This window comes from Gamsiella multidivaricata (assembly GCF_025024155.1).
Source record: "Gamsiella multidivaricata strain RSA 2152 chromosome Unknown BC939scaffold_64, whole genome shotgun sequence".
In the NCBI taxonomy this organism is placed as follows: domain Eukaryota; kingdom Fungi; phylum Mortierellomycota; class Mortierellomycetes; order Mortierellales; family Mortierellaceae; genus Gamsiella; species Gamsiella multidivaricata.
Window position 1 is genome coordinate 25,497 of NW_026251772.1, and position 23,268 is coordinate 48,764.

Genomic DNA, 23,268 nt, shown 5'->3' on the forward strand with positions numbered 1-23,268 from the left:
AAAAACAATGCCTTTATTCACTTGCTTTCTATTCCTGCGCCAAAAGTCTCTGTCATCTCCGGTAAAAGTCCATCATTCAGGGAACCCCATAATTCGCGCTCAGGCTGCGACACTTGATCCCCAAGAAGGGTCTGTATAAGTACTGTGGTTGACCGTTCTGTCGAGGCTAACTCTCGCCCAGACTTCGGTCCCTTTGCGCTCAAGTCAACCTGATTTGCCCGCAAAGTTGGATCACCGCCATCTGTCGACGCATGCTCCTCTCGTAGTTCTCGTAAGGCATGATCGCGTTTCATTTCAATCCGCCACTCGTGGATTCTGCCCTGCTCTTTGGCCCATCGAGTGACTGTGTCGTCCTTGATGCTTTTCTTGTCGTTATGTGGTTGCGGCGAGAGCTCTGCAGCTCCGGCTTGCACAGGATTGGAGCTCGATGCGTGGACGCTGGAAGCTCCGTTGCGTTTTGTGGGTGCTGACAATGTTGACTGTGTATCCTGTGCGACAGATGCAGTGAGGCTGAAGAACTCCTGTGTGGGCTGGAGCACAGAGGTGACAGGGTATTGACGAAGGTATTCACCCCTGAAGGAGTCATCGACTTTCCGCTCAATCATCTTAAGCGCCTTCACTCCCTTGCTGGGTGGTAGCCGTATCTACATTACGGTATCTGTCTACCAGAAATCACCCAGAATGGGTTGGGTGTTCATGCACGCTATTTTTTGTACAAATTTTGAAAGAGGGTTCCGACCCCCTATGATTATGTTGATGGCATGAACTTGGCAGGCCGGCACTGGTTCTGGATTTGCGACAGACACACGGTGGCAATGTTCTTAGAGCCGACAATATCGCGATCAAAGTACATTTGACAGCTTCGGCAGTACTTTGACCGCCTCTTGTCGGACTCCAAGGACGCCATACACTGGTTACGAGGGCACCGAGCACTGGTGTAGTACTCGTGCACCCCGACCACAGTGTGTCCCATAGCCTTTGCCTATCAGCAGCATCAAGGAACAAATAAACAGATGAGAAAAAGTTGCAGTGCGGATGAGAGATGGTATGCCACACTTTTTTTTTTTTTCTTAGCTTGCCAGTTTGCGAATCAAAAGAGCCCAATCCTATCGCAAACACCACTTTTGCACCGTCCTGTGAGCTCAGCGACTGACCAACAAAGTCCTTGCTAACGGCAAGGTCAAGCAAGGCCGCAACTGCGTAGTCATACGTTGCCTGTTGAGCCTTTTGAAGATTCCAGCGCTTCCTTAGCATCCATTGACTGTTGTAAAAGTTAAAAAGCGGACTCTCGTGGCGGTCGCGGCGGTGCCGTCCGTGCCAGGCGCCTCCAGATACGCCGGATATTCCTCGATCTTCTCCACGGTAAATGAGGGCAGTCTTGCCTCAAGAACATCAATGCGTGCCGCGGCCTTCTGCTTTTCTAGGAGACGCTTGAAGAGCATGTAAGGCCTGTAGAGGAATGCCCTGCGAATCCGTAAAGACTCTCTTTTCGTAGGTAAGGCGGGGTCGATTCTTGTCGCCGTCATTGTGTAAACCTCACCCGGGTCAATGCCGATTATCACAGTATCGCCTGGTGGACAAGTACCAGGAGAGTTGAAGCGCACCTCCACGTTTTCCAGAATCTTTGAACTTCGCTTCCAGTTGATGGTGTTGCGTGTGACATCGATCGTATCCGCGCCTGACGTTGAACCGGATGGGGCTTCTGAGCTGGATGAGGACGAAGCAGTCGCAGTAGGGTCTGTGGGTGGCAGTTGGTGTATCGACAGCCTCTGCCGCTTTGAACTTTCTGGCGTCGAAGACGGGAGCGTGATGCGTTTCTTCTTGGCGGGCCCTGCCGCAGCTGCGACCGGATCTGTACCAGATTCGTCCCCTCCACTTTCAAGAAACGCGTCGTCGAGGTCATAGTCACCGTCAACATCGTGGAACAGGGTCAAATCCTCGTCGTCGTCGTGTTCTCCTTCATCATCGTCATCGGCCCTGATGCTTTGGCGGGGTGCTTGGCGTCGCGTTGTCGTTGTGTCATGCGCAAGAAAATGCAACACCAGTCCGTTCGTGCAGATGAGGCCCCGAAGCTTGAACCTTGTGTGGTACTGTCTGTCACTCTGAAGCGAAACCTTCCTGTAATACCCGTTAAAGCGCGTCGCCGGGTCCAGTCTGTATAGCAGCTTCTCGATGAGAATCCCTTTCTTGCCGACGACCTTGGCTTCCGCAGCGTTGGATGTTGCATCGCTCAGCATTTGGACTATAATCGGCCGTGTTGTATTGCTTGTATAGAATAAATGGACAAGGTCCGCCTCTGACAAGAACACGAAGCCAGCTGCAAACTTTGCCTTGACAAAGTCTGCAAACATGCGCTTCTCGGTATTCTTTTCGAAGAAGTAGTCGATCGGATTGACAGATTCAGGGCGCTCTTCGTTCTCGGAAAACTATTAAAGAAAGTTGAAGAGCTAATGGTCAACACTAGTGCTCCGAAAAGCAAGGAACACAACGGCTACATCTTGCACACTCTTTAATATACCTTTGCGCCATAGTAATGGACTCGCACTGCATTGTAGACTGCCGCAACAGCAAGCCTCGAGACCGTCGAAGGGAACATCTCTGGTTATCGTTGGCGAAAGGGGACAAAGCCGGTGAGCGTCGTGTACGCATCAAAGACACGTCGAGCATGAGTGGCTGTTGGTTGTGGTTGTGCCTGTACCTGTGCTTACGGTTGCGGGACAGCAGGGACCAATGGCGTATTTCGAGTGCTCATCTTGCGCGCAGGGGCAACTGATACTCGAACAGCCTGAGAACCTCGTCCTTCTTGACCACTGCACAAGAGTGTGTTGAGTGCAAAGTAGAAGGCCTTGCTGTCGAGAATGTCTGCAATATCCTCCTTCCGCTGTGTCACATCTGTCGCTGTGTCTTTAGAACGAACAAGCCGCGCAATATCCAGTGCAATGGCCTCGTACATATGCATTTGGATCGCATTAAGGATCGCAACCGTTGAATGTAGCCTGTCTGAAAGGAGCTTGCTTTCTGCAACCGAGATCTGATTCATTCGCTTTACGTTGGCCTGGATACTCCCCACAGTGAGTGCCTTGGTTATATGCAGCTTGCGGAGGCGGCGGTCCGCTGCAGTTGCAGAAGTGGGCCGTGGGTTCGATGGGTCGGCGGAGCCCACCCCTTTCCGTTTCCTCGGCAGTGCCCCCTTCTTCCTCTTTTTCTTGTTCTTCTTCTTCACGACCACCTTCCGAGTCTTGACGGGGGGCTTTGCTTTTGGCTGTGGGCGACCGTGAGGTACGGCAGTCGAGAAGTCAATCGATTTTCGTGGTAGGAACGATTTCTTGTCTGGAAAGATCGGACGGAACTGGTTCCGCTTTGAGTTCCTCGCAACGTAGAAGGGAACCGCACGTAAATACACGCATACATCGCCATGCAAAAGGTGTTAGAGAACTTGTTGTCTGTACAACACGTGCGTGAATGAAGTGGCGTCGCACCTAAATTACCTTCTACTCGCATGCTGATATGCAGCGACGGCAAATCGTTGCAGCTTGAGGTGCCAGAACTGCGGTGCTGCAATGTTGAAACCAAAGCCGAGCATGTCCTCATCGGCGACCTCATCTCCTGGCTGCAGTTGGAGCACTTTCTCCTCGAGATCCAAAAAGATGTCTTCCGATGGCTTGAATCGGCTCTGGTCGATAACCTCGTGGGATTTGATGGCTGCCATGAATCTGTAACCATCGAGCATATGGCGGATGTCGGGCGACAGGCGAAGAGCGCGAATGATCTCTAGGTTGCGAACTATTCCAAGACCGGGAATGTTCTCGGTATAGTCGTTCTTGGACACGATGCCCAGCAACGTCACATAGTCTGCACTGGGAACGTGAAGTGCATTGGTAACACTCTCCTTGGTGTACAACGCATAGGCCAGACCATGGAAGATTGGCCGCAAACCCTTAGTGACCGACGGATATATCAACAGATCGGAATCTGCTGACACCGCGAAGCTACCGGCTGCCATGGTCAGTGTGCGTGCAATGCAGGTGTCGGCCTCGGTCTTGCAAGTGCAGACAGAAACCCCTTTTCTCGTAAGGCATCCCGGAGTGTCTGCTTGGCTGCTGCATCAAATCTGTATACATCGTGGAGGCCCTTCTTGATCTTCGCTACCACGCTCTTCGAGGTCCATTGGCCGTTCGACGACTTCGTGCTCGTGACTTTCAGGTTCGTCTGCAACTTCTTGAGGTCCGCTGTCAGTCTGTTCTTTCGCCTGATGTGCTCGTTCCGCTTCTGCTGGGATGGGCGCCATCGATGTGAATCGTACGTTGCGCAGGGGTAAAGTCCTTCGCCAAACGCGCTGCCATCGCGAGACCGACAGTTCGGACCTTGCTTGGGTCGTAATCATCCGTGATCTGGCGGACGAGGGATCCATAAAACGCGCCGAAGAGGTCAACTTCAACAGCTTGGTTTTGGTAATCTTGAGGATCCGCGGCAACTGGATCCAAACTGCGCTTCTTCAGAGTACTGTAAAGGCCTCTTACGCCCATGCTGTGGTCACTATGGTGGGTAGCAGTGTTAGCGAAACCCTCTCGTAAGGACGCTGAAGATATGGAAGGATAGGCTTGGAGGGTACATTACCTTTTCTACAGGCGTATAGTATCTAGCGTGAAGGTGTATATGGATAGCGAACTGTGGGCAAAGGGCAATGAGGAGAAAGGATGATGAAAGAAGAGAGCTGCGAAGTGTATGGCAGAACACTTATAGGCGAGAAGCAATGTCTGCTTTCCCACAATAACAAAGATTTCCACAGTAAAAAAAGGCATTACCACAATAACAAAAGGCTTTGATAAAGAACCATCACACTGATAGATGCTGGTCGCTTGACGATCAGTGTTATACAAGTAGCTTTGCCGCGGCCTGACGCAGATGCCCACTCACATCGCCATCATCGCTATTTCCAGCGTACGCGAGGCAGACGCAAATCCAGATAGGTCGCTAGGGATGCAATGGAGGATAGGGAAATCAGTCAAGTAGCGCGGTCAACCTTCAAAGGACTAAAGCCTATGAGAACTTTTGCTATTAAATTACGGGGAAGAGCATCACTCCAGGATAAAAGAATAAACGGTCTGGTTCCTGAACCAGAGTCTTCTTCACATATATCTTGTATGCATTCGTCCAGATTGTCCGGATAACACCGCATCATCGACAGGTACTGACTGCCGTCGTCAGCAACCCACGCAACGAGATGCAATCAACAGAGAATGCCAAGCCTGATCATTCGCCACTTTTGCACTATCAATTGCAACGTTTCCCCGCTCTCTGATCGTCTCATTGTTGAGCATCCGTCATCGGCTTACCCTCGTGAAACGGCATTATAAAGGTACAATGAAGGCCTGATCAGCGAACATTGCCATACAACGGCTCCAGAGGGGTGGACTTCATTGTCACGATTTCTCACTTCATCGGACATCATATATGTGAATATCTTGCAACTACCCCCTGTCATTCTCAATGAAACATATACTAGTTCGAACTATTTAGCCAAACAACTCCCTATATTTATTTCCTTCTATCTCTGTCTAGTCTGTTTTACCTCTGTGTTAATACATTCCGATCTAAAGGAGGACCTCGCACTGCGAACCAGTAAATGACCGAAGCACGCCCTCGCCGAAGTCCTAATAGTGCGGCGTCTCCTGTTGTAAATAGAACTAATAGTAGAAGTTACAAAGCTCGTTGCTAGACCCCCTATATAGCAGGATGAGTACCAAGCATTCCATGAAGCCAAAAAGCAGCAAGGACGCGGGCTCAAATTGGAGGGGAAGACAAAAAGCAGCACTCGATCACGGCAGGACCTCCCAGTAAGACCATCGAGAAGGCAATACGCGAACTCGAGGGTGAAAAGCAAAAAAATCAACCTGTGCTGCTTGGCTATAATGGTCTTGAAGGAGCTGATTGTGCTGAAGACCTTGGGGGTAGAGGAGGAGTATTACTGGACGGAGGCCTTGGAAGTGAATGTGGACAGTTGCTGTGCAGTTTTGTCGCCGGATTCCATTGTTGCCCTCCTGCGAGCAGGTCGCGCCTTCCCTGGTGCTTGTTTCGCCTTTCTCTTTCTACGCCTATCCAGCAGTTGTTCCCGACACTCCTCCTCGTCACTCATTGCAGCACTGGTGCCATCGACGTCGTCTAAGCCGTAGTCTGTATCCTCATCTGTCGTATTGTCGTCCGTGTCGTCTTCTTGATCAACGCGTTCAGCAAACGTCGGGTCGTCGCGTTCTACATAGATATTGCCAGACGACCCCTCGAGTATATCGCTATATGCATAGGTGTAGTCTGGCGTGTCTACTGAGCCTTTGAAAGCCTGGTACGAAGCGGCAGCAGCTATATACATGAATATACGAAGAAGGAATAGTAAGTTGGTGTGTCGGTCGGTGTGATGAGTAGCGTTTCAGCTGGTTAATGTCAGAGCATACCATCACCTTGACCAGCATGTGCAATGTCGACTCCATTGGCAGAGAAAGAGGAGAAAGAGGCACTTATGGAAGACCCTTCTCCGTTGTCTCTTGGTCTATTGGTGGAAATAGAGTTATGGTCCATGGTATGTGTTGTGCGAATGGATGCATAATATGGTCGTATTCAACAAAGTCAGGATATGGCCGACCTCCCTATTTTATCTATTCTAAAATATATCACTCTTATTCAATTATAGGGAAACATATGGGGAGGTCAGCAAAGTTTATGACCTGAATGGTGCAAATACCGTCACAGTCATTAACGCGCCTATCTTCGGAGGTCTGAGTGCTATGTAGGTTTGGATAAGTGGCATAACAACGCTTTAGTGGGGATCATATTGAATGGTCGATTGTCGTATCCTGAACCTCGGTTTCAACATCCTTTGAAGCAGATACTGCGCTTCCGACAATGGTTTCTGGGGATGACAACGGCGATCTCGCTCTGTGGTTTTTGAGAATATTGAAATAACTTTCCACGTTGTGCTCCAGTTTTGTTCCTATGGCATACCTGCTTTCGCCACTGCTGTTGCTACCGATGGTGGTATGGGTAAGTCCAGGGAAAATACTCTCGGTGGCATTAGGTGGTCGCGTCGACGGCGAAGATTCCTTTAGCCCACTATATCGCCCCACTCGTTGGGTTTCGCCTATGCTTTGAGTCAAGACAACGTCCTTCTTTGAATCCGTGGTTGCAAGGAATAATTGGCTGTTGCGTGAACTGACTGTAGTAGGCGGAACCACGTTCTTCCCAAGCACTGGCCCTGTCAACTCAAATTCGGACGATGCTCGCACACTTTGTAGTTGCGATCCATCTCCACCCACAAACCCCATAGATTGATAGAAGCTGTGCGATGAGGGTGTCGATAATGACCTTACTGTTCTTATATCACCAAGGACCATCTCGGGGGATCTGAACAGTGGGATTCCTAATGTAGATTGAGCTCGGATCTGTTTTGATGTCTGCGTTGTTATCGTTAAAGCAGAGTCTTTGATTCGTTCTGACTGCTGCCCACTTGTATCCCGGTGGTGCCTATGACCCATATCCCGTCCCTGGCTCTGACTTCTCGAATCTATCATTGTGCCAAGCGACCGCGACAGACTACGGTCGCTCTGTGCACGTTGCGGTTCCTGGATCTTGTCTGAAGTTGAGGGTCCTGTGCGCCCTCTCGAGTAAGTAAAGGAGGGTTTAGAGGTGAAGGATATTCCATCAATGTCCGACTCCGTTCGTAGATGCGAGAAAGAATGAAGTGGTTGTGGACCTAGTGGGATCTGGTGTTTTGATGTGGAAGAATGGTACAAAGGCGCGACGCGAATTCTCGGAATAGAAGGTGTAGTACATGAGCGATAGTGCAAGGGCGAGGAGATACGATGCGAGGCCCCGCTATGATCTTTGGCTGTCCCGGTGAAGCCGTACTTCGCCTTGGACCATGAGAGCGCTGCAAATATGATGATGCACAGGATGGCTGCAGGGGCGTAGTTGAAATTTCCTCGCGTTAAAGGAAACGTCATTGGAAACAATAAAATGGTCGAAAGGAAGAGGAGCCATAGAATGGATATGGTGTAGATGAGCCTGGATAGTGGACCGAGGGTGAAGGCACCTGCGATATGATTCAGGGCTCCCTCTCGTGTCAGCATAATCCACAGCGGTACCACTTAATGAAGAAGAGAGGAAGGCATGTTAGCCTATGCCAATTTCAAGCTCCAAGGATGTTAGTTCAAGAGCAGTTTTAGTCATGATGAGCAAGAATTACCAAAACTCAAATTCGTCGTAACGCATGCAATACTGGCGATCCAATGGAAGGCGTCAATGTCTCCCCAATAGAATGGGAAAATACCGGCCATGCAGGCTACTGCAACTACCCAGGAGACGCGTTGCGGTGTCTTTCGTCTTCCGTGTAAATGGTTCCAGTACGACGACTTGGGAAGCCCTGCGTCTCTGGAGAAAGCATAAGCAACGCGTGTCGCCAGGGTGAGACGGGTCAAACCAGTGAAGAAGATGCCAACTAAAGTCATGGATACAAAGATAATCCCAAGATGTCTACCGAGTGCTACCTGCCAAAAAAAAAAACAAAAAAAAAGCCAGCCAGCTCGATGTTCAATTTTTAGGTTTCAAGATAATAAGCGCGTCGACATAGAATGCAGCATACTCACCAAAAGTACTCTGACCGCAGGAATAGCTTCTAGCAAACCTTTCATGGGATGGATGACCCCGTAGTTGAGTCCGATAATCAAGAGGGATCCCAGGACCAAACTTATTGCATTTGAGCCTATGATCAATTTGGGGATGATGCGCTCTGGACGTCGAGTCTCCTCCGCCTGAAGAATGAGGTTTGTTAGGTGGCGCTGAGGTACACTAAGACGCTATGACATGTTAGAATGTGTGGTTCATACCATACGGATAATTGTATCCTGTGGACAAAAGACAAATGACGCCATCAAGGCACTGCTGAGTCTAGCATAGATTGCACTCGTGCTTCCAGAATAGTTCAAAAAGGCAGTAAAGGAGACGCGGATCATGGAAGCGTCGACGAGTGGCGGGATGGTCAAAAGGATGATTATGAGGGCTACTGTCGCTCCCAAATTATATATTCCTATGTAATTTTTTTAGGTATAGAATGAGTTGAAAGGGACAAATAGGAAATATTAGACAACAGGTATTAAGTAGAGTTTCGAATATCGTACTTCTTTTTTTTTACCAGAGAAAGCTGAGACGAAGCCAAACCCTCGGACAGAAAGCAGATTGAAGCCTTGCCAAGAGAGCACTGCTCCGAGATGGAACATGACAAGCATTCCGGGAGTCGGTTCAATTCTGTAGGTCAGCGATAGGACTTGTCCAAGCATAGACGAAAAACAAAACGCGATCGAGGATGCCGATGCGATCTGTAAAATGTATGAAGCGGCGGCGTGTTATCCACAAGTCAGATGATATAGGCATTACATTGAAAGAAGCGTTATTTAACCACCCAACCGTTGATCTTTACCGCGCCTGCTATCGCTAGCCATCCTGTCATCCAGGTCAAGAACCGCCTCTGATGCGAGGAGGCTAGCCGATATACCCAATGATGCACTCCAGCGACTGTTGGATATGCAGCTGCCAGCTCTGCTAAACACAAGCTGACAATGCAGGACATGATCCCCACAATGAGATAGCTCCATATGGCCCATGCGGGCCCTCCATTTGTGAGTGGTAGTGCATAGAGTGCTGTCACTCCACATAGGACATTGGAGGCTGTGAGAGTTATCCCTATAAGTGTCAATGGCGACAGACTCCTTGACATGACCTATGATCAAGGTAAAGCACGAGGCTGTTAGAATCATTGCATCATGATTCAGCACGAGAACAGGCACTCATGATGTTTTCTTTTTCTTGTAACAGCCCATACGGGTTTGTATCCGAGCGATATTAGGTTGTAGTCATCCAAAGTTATCAAGAAGGATGCTGCTCGAACAGCTCTCTTTGATGCGGACAGGCGCTCCAAGAGAAAGGTACCGTCGCCGGTGTGTGTAGTATGTGTGGTCGTTGGAAACGGCTGCATAGGGATATTCTGCTGTAGGTTTTCTGAGTCAGCAGTTTGAGGTAAAGAAACATGCATGTGGTGTGATTTTAGACAAAGAAGGAAGCGGATGGCGAATTCTTCAGCGTAAGGCGGGACTGAAGCAACTTGAAGTAAGCACAAAGGAGGAGAGAGAGAAAAGAAGAGGGGTAGACATAAGATATGTGTTCTTGTTCACAGCCTTGACGAAGGATGGATTATGCCTTGTTAGCATCTCCGCCATTCGTGAGCAGTAACGAGGGTCTATAGAAATGAGTTACTAGGTATACGTGCTGACGGTTGTGAGATCAACGCCTTGTGAGAGCAGTAGAGGTGCTCTTTTTTTTAAAAAAAAAAAAACCTAGCATAATTGAATATCGGGCTTCGGCCAAGTCGTGCTTTCTTCGATAGCATGATAGTATTTGCTAGCGGTAGTAGAGGTGTAGGTAGTGGTGATAGCCAGCAAGTCGTTGTGCAAGTGAGTGCAGCCGCCACAGCAATAGCAGCTATGGACTGCGCTTTGGATTAAGGTCCAACTTCGCCTCCTAAGGTTAAGGCGACAAACAAGCGCGGCAAGAGATGAAACATAAAGACATGCATGCACAGCAACCTTAATAGGTCGTGTTGGTCTGGCTGTGCCGGGAGCAGAATGCCGCTGTCAGCGCCAAGTAGCCAGGCACTCCGCTCTGCACCGTCGGGCCATTGCCACTGGAGTAAGCAATGGAGCGTCTGGTTCGACAAAAGGTCCAAAACGGCAAAGAAGGCTGCCGCAGCACTTGCTTTCTGGGCCTGGGCCCTGCTTGCTGCAGGTGCTCTGGTCGCACCAGATCCACAACAAAATTGCTCTCAACCATGCCAGTGCGCGCCAAATCAAGCAAACAGGCAAAGGGCTCAGACGCAATACTTCATTATATAAAGAGGAATGGTGACTCCGCATCAACATCATCCCACCACCAACCTCCTCCATCGCCATCAGCATACTCCACCCCGCCCCTCTGTTAAAATGTCAGGTCCCAACAACAATAACGACCCCAGGTTCAACTACCGGCCTTTTCAACAAACCCAGCCGTTTCTGCCGTCGCCACATATTCCAGGTCGCCACGTTCCTGGTCAAGCCCCACACAACAACTATCCAGTGCCTCCTGTCAGGTTTCCTGGAAATCAACCTCATCAACAGCTCCCAGGTTTTAACAATCGACTCCTCCCAGGGGCCCCTCCGCATGTGCACCAGCCCAATCAGTTTCAAAATATGCACCACCATCAACAGTACCAGCCATTGCCCACAGGTCCTGCCTTTCATGCCATAGCCCACGCTCAGAATATGCATGCCGTCCGTACTGCCAGCAATGGAAGCAGCAGCAGCGCGGCTTCTGTCACTAGCCCAACACAAGCTCCGAATCGCAAGTTACCGCCCATCCCTGGTCAGCAGGATAGCAATGGCACTAGCAACAACAGAAACCTAGACGACAACGACAATGTCAGAAGCGAACGTGGGGATATCATCCAATCTATCGGCACTGGCATCCAAGATGTCCGGCAGAAAGTCGACGGGCTGCGGAGCAACGAAGATGAGGAATCAGCGTATGCAAAGTCTTACAAAAAGGGAATGGACATCGCCGTGACAGCAGTGACTGGCACTACGTTGTTAAATCAGGGAGTAGCTGTTGCCAAAAACGTCCTAAATTCTCAAAAGACCCAAGATGTTATCGCAAACATTGAAAAGAACCCCGTCCTGAATCACCTCATCCAGCTGGCAGACAAGCTTGTAGACATTGGCAAAGCTGTTCCATTCATTGCGCCTGCCTTTGTCATCTTGAAGGTAAAAGCGATAACTTCTTGCAGTGTCTAATATGGACGCGTGTTCGCGTGAATTTTTAAATTGCAACATGAACAGCGACATCGACTTACATTGTTCTGTAACTACTGCTGACAGATCATCATTGATGTAGAGCAAAGCGCCAGAGACGCAGATGCAAAATGCGAGGATCTACTGGAACGTATCAACTTCATGGTCAGCAACATCACGGTCCTTGAAAAGGTCAGGGTCATCGATCCGCTGAGGGCAGTGATCGAAAAGATGAACGACACCCTGAAGCAGGCCGCTTCACTGATCCAGGCTTACCGCAAGCAAGGCGCTATTGCCAGAAGACTCAAAATGTCCAACAACCAGAGCTTTGTTCAAATGGCTACGAAAATCAGCGCCTGCTCGCAAGACCTGATGCTCAGCCTGCAGATCCAGCAGACAGGAGATATCTCTGTGCTTTCCAGATCCGTTCCCATGGATTCTCAGGATGAAGAGGCCAGAGAATTCGTATCAGCCCATGGCGGCCAGGCCGCTATCAATGTAAGAAGGAACTGTTGCCATTGTTCTAATGCGCGAAGAGTATTTCGAGGAGTCTAATCTCACTTTGCGCTTTCTGATACCATGCTCATAGAACAGCCCAGAGCTGATCGAGGAATTTGCAAAGAGGATGCAGCTGAAAATGAGTGATCAAGTCATGGATCAGATGCAGACGAGCATGGAGGATATCTTGGAGGAGAATCAATCCCGCATTGAGGCACTGCTCAAGGAGAATTCAAGTAACACCATTGCAGAAACCATCAAAGCCTTGGCCGCAGATGTGCGCGAGCAAGAATCCGAACAGCGGCTCACTTGCGTCCAGTGTGACAAGGAGTACCGCGTATCCGCCAACGGTTCAGAAGCATGCTCATTCCACAAGTCCTCACAGGTCTGCAATACATACTCGTGCTGTGGCAAGAAGGCACCCTGCACATTCTCAAACCACCGATCGGTCCATCACTGCGAATATCCCTATACCAACTTTTACGACTACGCGCACGCCATTATTGGTTTCACCGACACAACGACTGAATGGGCCACGGTCAAGGAGAAGGACATGCTGTCGAACGAGACTCAAATGGCAACCGTTAGCAAACTTATCCGCTGGCGCACGCGGCACGAAAATATCACCAAGCCCATGATGCTGATCTATACTGGTCGGATTAACTTTGACACTCCCTACTATCTTCAAGCCTTTGATGCTGAGGACCTCAAAGCTGCCGAGGCCGCTGTCCGCGCTACTGGCAAGACGCTGATCTTCAAGGCAAGCGAGGATAAGAGCCAGTACTCTATGGTAGAGTGGACTTTAAACGATGATGGAGTCATTCATGGCGTGAAACTATCCGCCAAAGTGGCCACTAGTGACACTGCCACGGTTAAGGTCGTTCCAATCGACATTACAACTGTATCCCTCATGGGGGAGGTTCAGACATTATCAAAGGCGACGTTCAAGCTTTATAAGCCCGCTGAGCCATACAAGCTCCCAGAGAGTCGCCATGTCGGCCATATCCTGAGGCCTACACCCCTACGCGAAGTACGCGAGTTCAAGGCCGAGTCCAGGTTGCCATTGGTGGTGATCCCGCAAGGCAGGATGCTAGCCAACTCACGGGGCAACTATGTGCGCAACAACGCCGACAAATTCCAGGGCACGCTCCGCATCTTCAACAAGGCCCCGCCATCTAGCCAAACCTATGTGACTTTGGCATCTTGTAAGGCCGAATATCGGTTCGTGGGCGAGAAGGAATACAAGGATGTCGAGTCTTTAACTTTGGACGATGTCAAGTTTCCGGTCGCGATTGCGCCAACGCAGTCTGCTGATATACCCTTTGAGGCGATTGTCCGCCGTAATGCAGAGCAAGCAGCCCTGATGCAGAACTGCTGGGACTGGGCCATGGTTGCACTTCACCACCCCGTCCGCATACGCATCACTTTCAAGGATATCGATGGCGAGGAATGCGTTTTTGTCCAGGAGTACATTCATCGACCGCGAAAGAACATGACCACCAAGAACGAGAAGGATTTGCTGTTCCTGCACATCGATGATATCCTTGACGGCACCAGGAGTGTAGCCCGTGTCACAAAGGAGGAAGAAGATTCTGACTATGTCGTCAGCATTAATGATTCAAGACTTGGGGTCGAGGACTTGAACAAGATTGTATACAAGGCTGAGCTGAGCGGCGAGACGGAGGTCAATCTAGGAATTGGACGGGAAACTGACAGCCACAAATGGGATGTTTGGGCTTTGATTGATCTGAGCTGTCGACGTGTCTATGGATTCAAGGTACTTGTGATGGAGGGGTCAGGACGATCCAAAAAGACGACAGCATCCCTTGGATATGCACCATGCCCGATCTACGGGGGGACGGATCTCGAGGAGAAATCTATTCAATATGCGGTAGAAAAAGCTGACTTTCCTGAACTGGAACTCCAGGAGCCGTTGGACGTGATCGAGGATGACGATTTCGATGATAAAAAAGTTGTCGTCAATGGCCAGGCAGCTGAATCCGTCGTCGCCATTGCCACTGCAGCCTCGTCTTCTGTCACAGCTGCTCTCTCCGAGGTCTCCAAAGCTACAAGTTCTCTGGACACTACGGTTTTTTCTAGCAGTATGGCTTCGCTGGAAAAGCGGCTCGAGTCCCTGGACACAAATGTCGCTCGCATGGCAACCGCTCTTGAAAAATTGGTTGAAATCCTCAGCCCTTGATCCCTTGATCCAATATCTACATATATCTCATTAAAACAAGTCAATTCTGAATTATTTTTTTTCATACCAACTTTCATGGCTCCCCGCAATAATCCGCTTGCAGAATGTTTCTAAGCAGGATTTGTTTATTAAGTTAGAGTCTTATCAATTACAGTCGTCCTTTCCACTCAAGCAAAACCAATTCTAAACTGATTGGTTTTTCATTATTATTATTTTCTTAATTTGTCTCTCGAGTCGATTGACCCTGCGAATCTATCAGACCTAACTAGCAATGATTCACTTCAATCATCCTTTCTACCAACGCAGAGCCGATCCACAGTCGCCAAAAGAAAGGCCACATTCCTTTTTTTTTTTTAATTAACATAAATCCCCATGAGCACGAGATAGAAAGGTCACATTCCCCGGGGCCTGTCCCTGGGGCCTGCGCAACAATTGCCACACCTTATCGGTGTGTTAAAAGCTGAAAACTCCTTGTTACAGAAAGGATATTTTCTCCATCCCCTCCATGGTTGTCAACCGCCTCCTTTGCAGGCAGTCCAGCAGCGTCCGATCCGCTGCGTCTAGGTCGAGCACGAGGCCAAGGCAGCATTTTCTTAATTAATTTTTTTTTTTTTTTTTTTTTTTTTTAACAAATTGTCTCTCGAGTCAATTGACTCTGCGAATCTATCAGACTAACTAGCAAAGATCTACTATCGCTGTCCTCACCACCAAAGCGGAACCGATCCACAGTCGCCAAAAGACAGGTCACATTCCCCGGGCCTGCCCCTAGGGCCTGCGCAACAATTGCCACACCTCATCAGTGTGTTAAAAGCTGAAAACACCTTATTACAAGAAGGGTATCTTCCCCATCCCTTCCATGGTTGTCAACCGCCTCCTCCCTTGCAGGCAATCCAGCAGCGTCCGATCCGCTGCGTCTGGGTCAAGCACGGGGCCAGGGCAGCTCCCGTTTACATGGTCAGCGAGTAATGCACCACACGGACATTGGTCATCGTCGCTAATGTATCCAGACCCATCACTCCAGTCCCCACTCGGTCCCTTGTATGGAGTTCGTTTCGTCTTGGCTGTGGTCCCCATTCTCACTCTCTAGCAATGGTGGCCTTGCAGCGTGGTTTCCAGATCAGCTCCGTAGCTTTCTCCTCAATAAAGCCGACGAACTTGTGAATGACCTGGCGCGCAATCGACGATGGCGAGGTAATAGACTGCCCCACTCCTTGATAAGGCTGACAGGTGTGATGACACGGCATAAATCGCTGATGCTCCAGGTCAGATCCGGAGAGCGGTCATAATACTCGTCGCCTTTGAGCATTGATCGGGTCCCGGCGATACAGGATAGACCTCGGATGTGGGTCTCGTTGTTAGGACAAACCCATCGAATGGGTTTCGGTGCAGCAGCGGCGGCTCCAGCGCGGATCCTATCACGCTCTTGCTGCTTCTTGCTGTTCTTGTTGTATTCGGTCGTTGCAGCTCGTCCCCACTTATCAATCTGCTGCAGCCCTTCGCGCCAGATCTCCTTGTGGACATCTCTAGTAGCACTGCACGTCCACAGGTGATGGTTGTCCTCGTCCTGAACATCGCAGACGCAGCAGACACGGTCAGGATATAGACTCGGGTGGCGAGCCTTCATGGTATTCAGGGTAGGCAGCATACCATGCAGCTTCTTAATATGATGTGTCCTCTGGGACGTATCAACAGCACTGCTGAAGAACGTGTGCACAGAGTGCTTGTCGTGGACATAGGCTTTTTTTTTTTTTTTTTTTTTTTTTTTTATTAACATAAATCCCCATGAGCACAAGACGCATGGTCCGCAAAGGCCTTGAAGCCATAGATGCCTTCCATGCACGGCAGAGCCGCATCCCCTACCAACTATGTTGGCTTGAGGCGTCAAATTCATAACCCATGTCGCATAGCTAGCCTAACCTAACTCCTGCGTGACCTGTTGCGCGATACACGTCTCCTAATCCAGATCCAATGTTAATAAAGTTGTTTTTAAACCGAATAACCCCTCCATTATGTCCAACTTCCCTCGCCCCAAGCAATGCTGTAGCACCCTATAATCCGCGGCCCGTCTACCTTCCTGGATCTCCGCTGCAAGTAACCGTCTCCCTTTCAAATCAGAGAAATCACCAACACTACGTTGGTGTCCCCGATCACCGTTGCGTCCTCCGGCGCGTTTGCTCATGAAGGTGATTCCAACTGACTTTTCCCAGGCGACAGTGTCCTCGCATCGTTTGTTCCATATCTTGGTCCTGCCAAACTCTTCGATCCTGCTCACGAACTTTGTCACCATGATCGTCGCAATCCACTTGGTGGTGGTAAATAGCTGCTTCCAGGTCTCAATGAGTCCCGTTGGCACCAAACCTCGGTATAAGTCCTTGACTTCCCAATCTGCCTCACTCTCCGGCTCCTCTTCTTCCGCAACCCGATATGTCCCTCGCCTTTCCGCCGTCCCCTGAATCCACTGCATTGACTCCCAGATAGCCTTCGTTCCTGTTGCCGAGAAGTTGGGACAAGTCGCAGTGAAGGGCTTGTCCTTCCGTTCGGCCTCCTCTCTCTCCTGTTCCCATTTTCGCACTGCCTGTCTCCATGCACGATATCCATTCAACTCCACTTCCTCCACCGCGTCCCTCCACTCTTGTCGCTGGTCGCACAAGGTAGCTGAACAACGCCAAAGATGATCGTTCGTCTCTGGTTCCCTCTCACACCTACGACATATGTCCGTTTGGTAGGTATCTGGATGTCGTTTCTTCATCGCCTGCAATGTCGGCAAATCTCCATGCAGCTTCTTGATCCTGTGCGAACGTAAACGACAGTCTTCCAGGCTGGTGTATAAGCGCTTTGGCGGGTTGTTATCGTGTAAGATCCGTAGCGTGGGCGCCCATGCTACCGACCGCCAATCCTTGATGTAGGTCCTCGTTCGATGCTGCAATGTCCACTGATAATGGTGCCGTACCGCGGACTGCAACTTCAGTATCCTCCTCAAGTCCAGGTCTGCACTGTGTGTTGCAAACTGTGCGTGGCATTTCAAATCATGGTGCTGCGTTGCGTCTAGCCTCCATAGTCCTGTATCGATCCCATGTGCTGCCTTGGCAACAGTGTCTGCAGCCTCGTTGCCACGGTGTCCAGCATGTCCTCGTACCCAATGCACAGATATACCTTGTCCTTGTTGCAAGAAGGCATAATGCACCATCGCCCACCACTGTGCATCTGCAGATCTCAAACGCTGCCTTGCTGTTGCTGAATCCCGCTGCTGCACCAACTCCTTGAAATTGTTGACGACTGTGAGATTGTCGATGTAGATGTCGACGTTCTCTTCCCTTGGGCTGATAAGAATTGTTGCTAAGAGCCCACACATCTCTGCAATTGTTGACGACGCGTATCCCCCGACCCGTCCACTGAACGCCGTTGTGTAGGGACCACCATCCACAGAAACGACAACTCCGAATGCTGCACTGACCTGCTCTGTGCCGTTGTGAATCACTGACCCATCCGAGCAGAGAAGTGAAGCCTTCGATGTGTTTGCAAACGTTTCCTAGCTGTCCGAATTTGCTGGATTGTTGGTACCTGGAGCGCCAATCCCAGTAAATCTCGCTCAATTTCATCTGATACTGCCGGCAATGGTTGGCGAACAGGTGTCGTCATATTGTCCACCGCCTTGTGCGCATCCTCATGCAAGTGGTCTATACACGCCTCTGCATCCACATTCATATATCTACGATATAAATGGCGTCGTCTTCGTCGTTCTTCTCTGTATCGAGCCCGTCTCTCGATGTCCCGCAGGCGTCGTTGCTCCTCCTGCTGTTGCTTCTCCTGCTGCCGCTCCTCTTCCTGCTGCCGCTGTCGGTCACTCTCTTGCTGTTCTGCCCGCCGCCGCTCCTCTTCCAATTGTCGCTGTTGTTCCCGTGTTTGCTGTTCTGCCTGCTGCATTTGTTGCCGAAGGTGCCTCTGTACTACTTTCAGTTGTGCCCGCTTCTGTTTAATCCATTGTTGATCGAGTCTGTGCTCTTCTCTGTCGAAAGCACGGTCCAAGTCGTCTTGATTACGCAGTCGATTGCCTGTCATGTTTACCATAGCACGTCGAATGTATTCCTGCTTCCTTACGCTACGCTGGCTGAGCGTCTCTTGGACTCGCGGTGTGAAGAGCGCAGTTTCCGGATCCAAGTTGAGAATTGCTTGTCGTGGACATAGGCAAGGGTGGAGCAGCATTTTCTTAATTGATGGTTTTTTTTTTTTTTTTTTTTTTTTATAACAACTTGTCTCTCGAGTATTTTCTTAATTGATGGGAAATAGTGAAATTAGGCCTGGAAATAACGAAAATAGCAGTTTACAAATATAATAGTGCTAGGATCGTAAAGCCCAACAGCACGGGGATCTAGCTCAAATGGTAGAGCGCTCGCTTAGCATGCGAGAGGCACTGGGATCGATGCCCAGGTTCTCCAGGTCAGTCATCTTTTTCATGTTTTTTTAACGAAAACCCTAAAAGAATATTATTTGCTGACCCCTGCCATGTGTAGACGTATGATTATTCGTCGACCCCTCTGCTATTTAGCTGCATACAAAAGTTCTATGTCGCCCCTGTCTGCTTGTCACCTTATCAACTTGTAATATTGCTCCTTGTCTGTTTGTCACCCGGCGCCATCTAAAATTTAATCTTACAAATGAACAAAGCTGACTCCATATTTAATATGTCGAGGTAGTCCTCAGCTTTTTACGTTTACTGGGCTGCTCCATGCTACTCTTGAGTCGCTTTTCCTTAGTTCTTCCCTTTGTAATTGCGATCATTGGGTCTTCAATGGCAAATAGACCCATTTTTTCATTAATGGCTTTGTTCAACATCTTCAGCGCCGCCATGCACATCCCTGGATCATTTAATGACTGGCTCGCTAAGTGTTTGGCTTTACCTATGATTTCGCCATAAAATCTAGCCATGGGTAGCTTAGCCGCACTCGGTCGCACCCCCTTGCTGCACTGAATAGATAGGAATCCATGTGGCTAGTTGACGGGGCGACAGACAGCCAAGAAGGGGTATGACGAATCGATCGGGCGACATATAACTTTTGCATGCAGCCAAGGAAGTAAAGATCGGCAAATAGCAGAGGGGTCGACGAATAACCACACGTCTACACATGGCAGGCAGGGGTCGGCAAATAAGCATTTTTCGACCGGTCGGCGAGTATTCTATTTAACAACCCCTTCCATATTTAGTATTCCAGCGCCACTATTTGGCAACCCGTTGGCAAATAGCACTGGAGTAAATTTCGCAGGGTGACCACATGCTGTACAGGCAGTCTTTGTTGGACCACTCCCATTTCCCCTCGCCCTTGAAATAAAATAGCTAACACTTGGTGCTTGGATAGGGTGTGGCCCTAGTTCGTTTGTCTATTGCGGGTCGGGTGCGATGAGGGTTGCAGGTAGCACTAGACCCGTCTTTCTGCATTCAAAGCTTTCATGGGCGGCTATGCTTCTTTCCATAATTCCCACACAGACGGTTATCTAATGTCACGGACAGCCTAACTACCCTCGTACGCCAAGCCGATCCTATGCCGCCGCATCGCACAATCTTGTCAATTGTGGCAAGAATTGTTGAGTTCTTATAGCCTGTTATAACTATACGGCCCATGAATCCAGTCTTCAACAAGCCATTATCCTTGTACCAAGTACTCTTGCTCTCTTTCCTCTTCTCCCCTAAATCCTTTGTCTGCCCTTGACGTATACTTTAAATAGGGCAATGATTTGGAATATGCATGAAATTTATCTTCATTTAAGAACGTCGTGTGTTGCGACCGAGACACTTCTGAATCTCAACACTGCTCCTGATACGCGTCTGCTTCGGTCTGTCCTTGGCCTTCATTTCAACAGGATTCATAATTTTAAAAGGTCCTTCCCTTTGACGACGGTTTTGGAAATTGATTCTTTCACCAGTTCGAATTGCTCCTGCTTTGAGTTGACTACATCCAAAAGCTCTTTCATCATCCCTGAAATTTCCCCGTAGCGCCGTATCCTCGATATCTCGCGTTCGCCGGGCTGCCTGGGCACTGAAAAGACTGGAAAAGCCTTCGATATGCCTCCTATGTAGGTGCCAGGGCACATAATGGCATTCCTAGACCTCTGGTATATCTTGGCGACGCAAAACCGCTCAGAACTGACATCAAGGTCGAGATCGTCCTGTATGGATTCCTTGTACCATCGCTTGGGAATTAATCTGATGTGACATTTGCATCTTCTGTCAAGCTCCATCGCTTTAAAATAGTGTCGGCACACGGTGCCACAGTTTCGCAGCAGAAGGCATGTACAGAGATACGAGCCATCTTGCAAAAGTAGAACATGCTGTTGGCGTTTCCAATGAATATCCAATTTGTAGTCGACATCGAAAATCCACTGTTTGTTGCGTTCACCAATGATGGAACGCAGGACATCTAAGGAAGCTTTCAGGCGGCCTTCCTTTGCGCTTTTTTCAATCTGTAGACTATGAATTAGATCATTAAATAGCATTCATTTCTACGCGTTCCTACTTGACCGTTGCCCTTGACCCCTTGACTCTGCTGCTGTTGCAGGTTCTGTGATCCGACGCTTAATCCCGTTAAGGTTTCCTGGGATATAGTCCTGTGACACCAGCTAACGCTGCCAAGGCATTGCAAACGACGTTATCCGGGATGAGCCGATCTAGGGAGAAAGGAGGACTTTATTCGTGTGAATGCTGCTATCTAGTTCTACGTTTAGATAGGGTTTTTATACTGGCTGGGTCGATGCCAATAGTATTCTGGAATGTTGTAGGAAATGGGCGAAGCACCGAAGACATCATAGCGTACTGAACCGAGCATAAACCTTTCGCAGACATGCAGGGAAGAGCATACAGTAGGAGCACCATTTATAGGGTCCAGATGTTCATGGGAGCAGGACCAACTCTCGGGTCCAACTCTTGATGGTGACTATAGTTAGCCTTTGCAGGAGAGTCCAAAAACAATGTAGTACAGCTGTTGGCATGAATCAAGGCAACCAAACAAACAGCAAACCTCGCTGCAACGTAGGTTGGCGTTCCTGATGACTACGATTAGAGTGAAGCGGAGTGTCATTGACAGAAATCCAGATTACGATTGACATTGCATTGATCGCCTAGCACGGATCATTATTTGTTACGCGCCAGCTACAACAATCTGCCATCACGTCCTGAAAAACCGTGGATGTTGCTCATCCGGAACGAACTCAAAGAAATAAAGTTGCTAGAGACACCCACTTTGACCACGCATGCAAGCAGCTAAACCTTCTAGGACCCCCGTAACTCCCGTAGCCCCTGTAACCCCTCGTAACCCCCGCAAAAAAAGACGATAAGAAATAGAATTGCTAGAGACGCTCACTTTGACCATGTATGCAAGCAGAAAAGCCTGCCACTCACCCACACCCACACTCAGAATCACATCGGAAATCGTCCTGTATCATACATACTCCCAACATGGCTCGAGGACCGATGTGCAAAGACTACAAGAACTGCCTCCTTCCTACAGAGAAACAGACCGCCGATCACAAGCTACGCTCTCATGCCACCCTAAAGGTCTCATTTGTGAACACTTCGATCCACATCATGGTTGATGTGGAGAGAGACCCCATGTATGATATGTATTGTGTGTGCACCAGTGATGAATGTCCCATCAAGTCAATCCTCTCCTCGAACCCACGAGCGCACTTTCGTGAGTGCGAATTCGTCCTGCAGGGCCACCAGCGAAAATAACCTTGGTTATTGTAAGACTTGTGGGTGAACGTGGGACAAACGAGGGTGGAAACGAGGGGAGGCGAGTGAACAAGGTGAGTAAACAAAGACGAATGGGTGAAGACAATTGTTTATTGACTAGACTGCTGTGAGTATATGAACTCGGGTTTTACTATATAGTCTATCTTGTCTTATATATATCAGAAGAATAAAGGTCCTGATTAGTAATCTATGGTTCTTGAAGTGCCGCCTTTCCTCATCCATTCTTAGACGCGTCTAGCGTCACATGACAGTACTAATCAGAGCTAAACTCTGACAGTTATTCAAAAATTCCTACGCACACGACAGTGGGCGACGGCCATGGCAACTGAACACACAATATTTCACGAGCATGAAGACACATACGACTTTCTGTGGTCAGTCAGCGGAGGACGACATTCGCCAATTGATCAAGCATCAGTCTGCAGCCAGAAATCATCATGCATGGACTTGTCAACAACGAACGAAACAATTTATTCAGCAGTGGGAAGAAGTGGAGTGGCGATCCAGCCTTGCTATAATACATGAGAAAAATCCGCCAGGGGGTTTTTTCACCAGCCTTGCGGATTGCAACCATCGATCCCACAGGATCAAGAAAATCCATGGTATGCTGCCAACCATGCAGTACATGCACAGGTGGAAGCCGAATCTGTATACCACTGACAGATGCCAAGTGTGCCTTACCATGGTGGAGGATGCCCAGCACCTCTGGGTCTGCAGAGTCACACAGAACAGACGACAGGAAGAATGGAGAAAGACACTTGATGGGGTTCTAAGTCTTGGACGCACCTTGGTAGATAAGGCGAGGAAAAAGTGGTTGTGCGACATGGAGGAGGCAATCAAGGATGGTCGACAATTCACACGCACCGAACCGAGTTTTACCGCGTGCGAGTTAGACACCCTTTGGTGGAGTCTGCGTGATATCCGGGGAGTGGAAACGATGGTGGATACGCGAGATGATGACT

At 49.3% G+C, this 23,268-nt stretch overlaps 5 protein-coding genes and 1 non-coding gene across 6 annotated transcripts; 2 read left to right on the plus strand and 4 right to left on the minus strand.

Moving 5' to 3' along the window:
* Positions 1-17: 17 nt before the first annotated feature.
* Positions 18-699, minus strand: BC939DRAFT_531467 (uncharacterized protein; the record flags this gene model as incomplete). Its single annotated transcript, XM_051561611.1, has 1 exon — positions 18-699. The coding sequence occupies exon 1, from the start codon at positions 603-605 to the stop codon at positions 18-20; it is 588 nt and encodes a 195-aa protein (XP_051409049.1). The 5' UTR covers positions 606-699.
* Positions 700-823: 124 nt separating this feature from the next.
* BC939DRAFT_495431 (uncharacterized protein) lies at positions 824-2,959 on the minus strand (the record flags this gene model as incomplete). The annotated part of the gene is made up of 3 exons (XM_051559646.1): positions 824-2,426; positions 2,519-2,573; positions 2,709-2,959. The coding sequence occupies 3 exons, from the start codon at positions 2,957-2,959 to the stop codon at positions 1,248-1,250; spliced, it is 1,485 nt and encodes a 494-aa protein (XP_051409050.1). The 3' UTR covers positions 824-1,247.
* A 525-nt stretch (positions 2,960-3,484) lies between these two features.
* BC939DRAFT_479798 (uncharacterized protein) lies at positions 3,485-4,003 on the minus strand (the record flags this gene model as incomplete). Its single annotated transcript, XM_051558878.1, has 1 exon — positions 3,485-4,003. The coding sequence occupies one exon, from the start codon at positions 4,001-4,003 to the stop codon at positions 3,485-3,487; it is 519 nt and encodes a 172-aa protein (XP_051409051.1).
* A 2,818-nt stretch (positions 4,004-6,821) lies between these two features.
* On the minus strand, positions 6,822-10,078 carry BC939DRAFT_505951 (amino acid permease-domain-containing protein; the record flags this gene model as incomplete). Its single annotated transcript, XM_051560737.1, has 7 exons — positions 6,822-8,137; positions 8,237-8,537; positions 8,637-8,801; positions 8,877-9,076; positions 9,182-9,365; positions 9,467-9,766; positions 9,869-10,078. 7 exons carry the CDS (start codon positions 10,076-10,078, stop codon positions 6,822-6,824), a joined length of 2,676 nt encoding a protein of 891 aa, XP_051409052.1.
* A 1,546-nt stretch (positions 10,079-11,624) lies between these two features.
* On the plus strand, positions 11,625-14,562 carry BC939DRAFT_400693 (uncharacterized protein; the record flags this gene model as incomplete). Its single annotated transcript, XM_051552560.1, has 3 exons — positions 11,625-11,837; positions 11,952-12,362; positions 12,454-14,562. The coding sequence occupies 3 exons, from the start codon at positions 11,625-11,627 to the stop codon at positions 14,560-14,562; spliced, it is 2,733 nt and encodes a 910-aa protein (XP_051409053.1).
* A 4,363-nt stretch (positions 14,563-18,925) lies between these two features.
* On the plus strand, positions 18,926-18,998 carry BC939DRAFT_t143. Its single transcript has one exon. It is a non-coding gene; the product is annotated as a tRNA-Ala (tRNA).
* Positions 18,999-23,268: the final 4,270 nt, after the last annotated feature.